This window comes from Pteropus alecto, unplaced genomic scaffold (genome assembly GCF_000325575.1).
Source record: "Pteropus alecto unplaced genomic scaffold, ASM32557v1 scaffold14, whole genome shotgun sequence".
In the NCBI taxonomy this organism is placed as follows: Eukaryota; Metazoa; Chordata; class Mammalia; order Chiroptera; family Pteropodidae; genus Pteropus; species Pteropus alecto.
In genome coordinates, this window is record NW_006436810.1 from 18,411,888 (window position 1) to 18,419,050 (window position 7,163).

The 7,163-nt window shown below is 63.0% G+C and overlaps 1 protein-coding gene across 1 annotated transcript in view; it reads left to right on the forward strand.

Annotated features, from left to right (window-relative positions):
- The window catches only part of SALL3 (spalt like transcription factor 3), a 49,957-nt gene extending 43,863 nt beyond the window's left edge, over positions 1-6,094 (forward strand). Inside the window, exons 3-7 of the mRNA XM_025048152.1 lie at positions 26-725; positions 957-1,923; positions 2,140-2,480; positions 4,786-5,206; positions 6,002-6,094. Coding sequence (XP_024903920.1) covers positions 26-725; positions 957-1,923; positions 2,140-2,480; positions 4,786-5,206; positions 6,002-6,033 — 2,461 coding nt within the window. The 3' untranslated portion in view covers positions 6,034-6,094. The remainder of the gene's footprint in view (positions 1-25; positions 726-956; positions 1,924-2,139; positions 2,481-4,785; positions 5,207-6,001) is intronic.
- Positions 6,095-7,163: the final 1,069 nt, after the last annotated feature.

Sequence of the window (7,163 nt, forward strand, 5' to 3'; positions counted from 1 at the left end):
CCCTGGGGCCCGGCCCGCTGCTCAGCCCGGCGCCCAGCCTGCCAAACCCACTCCTACCTCAGACCTCCGCCAGCAGCGTCATCTTCCCCAACCCGCTGGTCAGCATCGCGGCCACGGCCAACGCGCTGGACCCGCTGTCGGCCCTCATGAAGCACCGCAAGGGCAAGCCCCCCAACGTGTCGGTGTTCGAGCCCAAGGCCAGCGCCGAGGACCCCTTCTTCAAGCACAAGTGCAGGTTCTGCGCCAAGGTGTTCGGCAGCGACAGCGCCCTGCAGATCCACCTGCGCTCGCACACGGGCGAGAGGCCCTTCAAGTGCAACGTGTGTGGCAACCGCTTCTCCACCAAGGGCAACCTGAAGGTGCACTTCCAGCGGCACCGGGAGAAGTACCCCCACATCCAGATGAACCCCTACCCCGTGCCCGAGTACCTGGACAACGTGCCCACCTGCTCCGGGATTCCGTACGGGATGTCGCTGCCCCCGGAGAAGCCGGTGACCACCTGGCTGGACAGCAAGCCCGTGTTGCCCACGGTGCCCACCTCGGTGGGGCTGCAGCTGCCGCCCACCATCCCCGGCGTCGGCGGCTACGCCGACTCCCCCAGCCTCACCCCCGCCGGCCGCTCCCCACAGCGGCCCTCGCCCGCGTCCAGCGAGTGCCCCTCCCTGTCCCCCGGCCTCACCAGCTCCGAGGCGGCCGCCCCAGTGACCGCCGAGTCCCCGCAGCCCGTGCTCGGTGGGCCTTCTCTGCCCAAACCCGAGCCCGTGGGCCTGCTTTGCACAAATGACAGGGCCGGGGACGTCCCTGGCAGCGGGCAGGTCTCCACCACGTGCACAGTGGCCGCCACCGCCCTCACGGACAGCAGCGTGTCCACGGGCCTCTGCAGCCCGGTCCTCGCGGCCGGCTCCGACCAGTTCAAGGCCAAGTTCCCCTTCGGGGGGCTGCTCGACTCCATGCAGACGTCAGAGACGTCCAAGCTGCAGCAGCTGGTGGAGAACATCGACAAGAAGATGACGGACCCCAACCAGTGCGTCATCTGCCACCGGGTGCTGAGCTGCCAGAGCGCGCTCAAGATGCACTACCGCACGCACACCGGCGAGAGGCCCTTCAAGTGCAAGATCTGCGGGCGCGCCTTCACCACCAAGGGCAACCTGAAGACGCACTTCGGCGTGCACCGCGCCAAGCCGCCCCTGCGCGTGCAGCACTCCTGCCCCATCTGCCAGAAGAAGTTCACCAACGCCGTGGTGCTGCAGCAGCACATCCGCATGCACATGGGGGGCCAGATCCCCAACACGCCGCTGCCCGACGGCGCCCCGGACGCCGGCGCCGCCGAGCTCCCCTACGACGACAAGGCCGCCGAGGCCCTGAGCAGCTTCGAGGACGACCTGGACGAGAACTCCATGGAGGAGGACGCGGAGCCGAGGGACACGGCCGGCGACCCGTCCAAGCCGCTGCCGCCCTTCTCGGGCTCCGGCCCGCCCTCGCCGCCGTCCGTCATCTCCAGCATCGCCGCCCTGGAGAACCAGATGAAGATGATCGACTCGGTCATGGGCTGCCCGCAGCTGACCGCCCTGAAGGCCGTGGAGAACGGCTCCGGGGACAGCGACCGCCTGAGCAATGACTCCTCGTCCGCCGTGGGCGACCTGGAGAGCCGCAGCGCGGGCAGCCCCGCCCTGTCCGAGTCCTCGTCCTCCATGCAGGCGCTGTCCCCCGCCAACAGCAGCAGCGACAGCCCGCCCCCCAAGTCCCCGGGCCTCGGCCACCAGGAGGGGCCCCAAGACCTGCCGCTGAAGACCGAGAGGCCGGACAGTCCCCCTCCCGCGCCTGAGAACGGCGGGGCGCTGGACCTGACGGCCGTGCACCCCGGCCGGCCGATCGCCAAGGAGGAGGCCCCCTTCAGCCTGCACTTCCTGGGCCGGGAACGCGGTAAGTGTGCGAGCGCCGTGTGTCATGTCTGTGGCAAGCCCTTCGCGTGCAGGAGCGCCCTGCGCGTCCACCTGCGCAGCCACACGAAGGAGCGGCCGTTCGTGTGCACGGCCTGCTGGCGCGGCTGCTCCACGCTGGGCAACCTAAAGCAGCACTTGCTGACGCACAGATGGAGAGAGCTGCCTTCTCAGGTGTCTGACCCCGACTTTGCTCTAGGTCCCAGCCAAAGCGCTCCTAGCCTGGTCACCGGCTCCACGCCCGCCCTGATCAAAGTGGAGGTGAATGGGCACAGCAAGGCCGTCACGCTGGGCGAGGGCCCGCCGCTGCCCGCCGCCCTCCAGGTGCCCGCCGGGCCCCAGACCGTGATGAGCCCGGGCCTCGCGCCCCTGCTGGCCCCCCCGCCACGCCGGACGCCCAAGCAGCACAACTGCCAGTCATGCGGGAAGACCTTCTCCTCGGCCAGCGCCCTGCAGATCCACGAGCGCACCCACACCGGCGAGAAGCCCTTCGGCTGCACCATCTGCGGCAGAGCCTTCACCACCAAGGGCAACCTCAAGGTGAGCGCGCAGGTGCCACCCCCACCTGGGACTCTGCCGGGGCGCCTGGGGAGCGTGCGCGCACACGTGCGGTGTGCGCATCATGGGGCGCGTGTGCACCCTGTAGCGTGTGCATTGTGCGTGTGTAGTGTGTGGGTGTCGGTGAGTATACGTATGCAGGTAGTAGTGCATGCATTGAGTGGGTGGGTGTGCACGTGTGTAGTGTGTGGTGTGTATGTGTGTGTATGTCCTGTAGCATGTGCACAGTGTGTGTTCACTGTGCTTGGGTGAGTGCATGTGCGTAGTGTGTGTATAGGATGCGTACACGCGTACATGTGTATATGCGTACATGTGTACATGCGTACATGTGTAGTGTGCATTGTGTTGTGTCTGGGTGAGTGAGGTGTACGTGTGTAGTGTGCATTGTGTTGTGTCTGGGTGAGTGAGCATGAGTTGTGCACAAGCAGTGTGAGTGAATGCACTCAGGTACTATGTACGTGTAGTGTGATATCTGCGTGTGTGTATGCACATGTGCTCACTTGTGTGCACACACTCACACGGAGGTGTGCTTGCTGTTCAGCTGCAGTGAGGGTCTCGCCTTCCCGCACACGCCCAACCTCCCCGCAAGGAGCTTGTGCAGCCTCTGCAGTGGGGGTGACACACACGTTGCTCCTGGCGGGCCAGCCCCGGGCCCAGGCTGTTTTAAATCTTGTGGGAAGACTGCTGACGAGATACGCTGGGTCTTTAAACGCTTGCACACGGTAGAAAGGGCGCAGACGCGGTCCAGAAGGCTGGTTCTGTTTCATCTGCTGAGAGGGGTGGTGGGCATCTGGTGAGGAGCCACCCAGTCGGAGGGCCCGAGCATACAGTGTGGCAGTGCGTTCATAGTAAGACACAGCCCCCTGTACACGTCCCGCGGACGGTGGAGCATGTGACACGTCCGCAGACGGTGGAGCGTGTGCTCGGAGGGCAGGTGACACGTCCCGCAGGTGACATGTCCCACGGACTGTGGAGCATGTGCTCAGAGGGCAGGTGACACGAGATGCAGAAGGCGGAGCGTGTGCTCGGAGGGCAGGTGACACGTCTGTGGACGGTGGAGCGTGTGCTCGGAGGGCAGGTGACACGTCCGTGGACAGTGGAGCGTGTGCTCAGAGGGCAGGTGACACGAGATGCAGAAGGCGGAGCGTGTGCTCGGAGGGCAGGTGACACGTCCGCGGACAGTGGAGCATGTGCTCGGAGGGCAGGTGACACGAGATGCAGAAGGCAGAGCGTGTGCTCGGAGGGCAGGTGACACATCCCATGGACTGTGGAGCGTGTGCTCGGAGGGCAGGTGACACGTCCCATGGACTGTGGAGCGTGTGCTCGGAGGGCAGGTGACACGTCCGTGGACAGTGGAGCGTGTGCTCAGAGGGCAGGTGACACGAGATGCAGAAGGCGGAGCGTGTGCTCGGAGGGCAGGTGACACGTCTGTGGACGGTGGAGCGTGTGCTCGGAGGGCAGGTGACACGTCCCGTGGACTGTGGAGCGTGTGCTCGGAGGGCAGGTGACACGTCTGCAGATGGAGTGTGTGCTCGGAGGGCAGGTGACACGTCCACAGACGGCAGAGCGTGTGCTCGGAGGGCAGGTGACACGTCCCATGGACTGTGGAGCGTGTGCTCGGAGGGCAGGTGACACGTCCCGCGGACGGCGGAGCGTGTGCTCGGACGGGTGACCCGGGCAGGCCAGCGCTGCACTCTCAGCCGAGTGTGCTGTTCTATCTGCGTCAGGTGCTCGCTTGGGACTCTGACCTCTTCAGAGACGGTGACAAAGTCAGTACCTGTGGCCTCTACTTGCTAGGAGGACGGGAGCCGTCGTCTGAGGTCTCTGCCGACCACAGATGCCCCCGGCTGCCGCCTCCGTGTTCGGGGGAAGCGGCAGGGAGATGGGGGCGGCCTGGGGCCGAGCGTCAGCTGGCTCCGGGGGCCGGGGGCATGAAGGGCGCCAGGGCTCGGGGAGCAGGGGCCTGTGTCCGGAGCTTCAGGACGCCCGCTGCGGGGCCTTGTAGGTCTCACACCTTAGGGGGAAAATCATCCTACCAAGTTTGTAAACCAGAAAAAATGCCGTGGCTGTGTTTTCTTTTTGAATTTGATGGAAAGAAACGTTGCATACTTACGTGTAAGATGCTCAGAAAAGGTCACCCGACGACGTTTTGCTGTCCCCAAAGTAAGGACTTGCTCATGATGGGGAAAAGACACACCTTCTGGACAACACCTGGCAGGTGCAGAGGGGCGCGGCGCCTGCACTGCTGGCTCGCTCACCTGTGGGCTGTCTCTCGTGTCTCATGCAGGTGCACATGGGCACACACATGTGGAACAACGCCCCCGCGAGGCGCGGCCGCCGCCTGTCAGTGGAGAACCCCATGGCCCTGCTGGGCGGCGACGCCCTTAAGTTCTCGGAGATGTTCCAGAAGGACCTGGCAGCCCGGGCGATGAACGCCGACCCCAGCTTCTGGAACCAGTACGCGGCAGCGCTCACCAACGGGCTGGCCATGAAAAACAACGAGATCTCTGTCATCCAGAACGGGGGCGTCCCCCAGCTCCCCGTGAGTCTCGGGGGTGGCGCCCTGCCCCCGCTGGGCTCCCTGACTGCCGGCATGGATAAGGCACGCACAGGCAGCAGCCCGCCCGTGCTGGGCCTGGACAAAGCCGGCCCCGACACGGGGGCCAGCCGGCCGTTCACGAGGTTCATCGAGGACAACAAGGAGATCGGCATTAACTAGCCACGTGTGCGCTCTGTCCCCAGCACACCACGCGTGTGACCGCCAGGCCGCGTGCCGCCGAGCCAGGCCCTCCTGAGACCCGCCCCCGTTCGCCGTGTGGCCGCTGGGGCCACCCCGCACGTGCTGTGGCTCTCCGTGCCACGGGGAGCTCGGCAGTTCTGCAGGATTCCGCAGCCTCCCAATCGTGCGAGGCCACGTCAGAGGCTGCGGAGTCCGCCTGCGGGACAGGAGGGCTCGGGGCAGACGCGCGAGGGCAGGGGTCCCCAGTGTTCCGGTGACACTCGTGTGACGGTTTTGTTCAAAGTAGTTAGCATCTCGAACTCTGAGTTTAGACCTCTCACCCGAAGACGTGGCGTAGCCCTCGGCCGTGAGGGCCGTGTCTCCCGGCACCGCGCGTCTGTAGTATTTATGTCGTGACGATTATGCGGGTAGCACACACCACAGCCCCGACTGTAAAGGTGGCTTTTGTACTGCAGGATACATCTGGCTGTGTGGTTTTGTTTTTTTTGTGTTTTTTTTGTTTCTTTTTTTGAAAACAAGATTTGTTTCACTATAAATAAGTGGGTTATTTCAATGCAGGCGAAATTGTGAAGTTCTATTGGGAAAGATAGCATGCTTTTTGTGTGCAAGCACCTGTCAGTAACAAGCCCTTTTTTTTAATTTAAATGTTTGTAGCTGCTATGTGCACAGTTGTCCTCTAGTGTGGTCTGTAACACAGCGACTGGGGAGAAGTTACAGGCAGACGTCACTGTAAATTACTCGCAACATTATAAACAGTTGCGAGGAAGCATTTCACGTATCAAAGCTGTACAATAAAGAGGTAATGTTTGTATAACGCGGTTGCACGCTCCTAATTCACACTCTTGCACTTTCAGTATTTTGTGTTAGGGAGGTTTGTCCATAATCTGGAAATTTAAAAATATGTAAAGTATTTTATAGGTAGGACTTTGACTTAAGGAAAACGAAATGAACTTAGGGTTTCTCGTTTTGTCTGAAGGGCGGACGGTATGAGAAGCCTTTGCGACTCAAACAGAAAAGCCCAGGAGACTTGTCCGTTCCCGCTCAGCAGACTAGGGCCTGCCGTCTCTTAAATTAAAACGACTTATTTAACTCTTCTACGAAGCCCGTTTAAAAACCTGACGAAACGTTGATGACTGGACGTTGGGGCGGGCGACGCCGGTGCCGGCCGGGAGCCGCGCGGACGTGGTGCGGGTGTCACTCGGCCGCGGTCTCCCTTCTGTCCTCACGGCCACGGGGGAGCTGGGCGCATGTGCGCACCGTCCGCCCCGCACGGCAGGCCGGGGAGGAGCCCGGCGCCTGCACTGTCAGCCGGAGTAACCAGGACGTGAGCCCCGCTCCTAACTTATTTATTATCTTCTCAGCTGAAAACAAAGCACAACGCCGTCTGGCAGCTCAGCACCGCCGTGGGCGGGCGACCGCGTGACCGCTTCGCGTGAGGACGGGGCCCTGGGAGCTGGGGGACCGCGGGCGGGCGGAGCTGCACAGGCGGGTCGCGTGTTCTACCTCATTGTGTGCGCCGGGGCCTGACTGGACTAGCCTCGACGCCACTGTCGCCGACGGTGCAGGGCCGGGTCCCGGTGCTGGCGGGCGCGCCCTGCAGAAGGAGCCGGAGTGGTGTCTTCTCAGTGGAACAGAAAAGCAGGACAATCTTTCCGACGCGGCCGCAGCAACAGCATGTCACACCGTCGCCGGACGAAGCGTCGAGGACACTCAGAAGCAGACGCGACCGTTCGTTCCTGTCGGAAGTGAACACCAAACTCGACAGCTGTTTCCGGCGGTGACGAGACGGGCGTCCCCACTTCGTGCCGTCCCTTCTCACGGGACGACGAGGAACGGAACACGGAGCCGGCTCAGCGCTGCTGCGTTTCAGCAGTCGAATGTGTTTTATTTATCTGTGTCCTTTGGGGTGTGGATTTTTTTTTTTT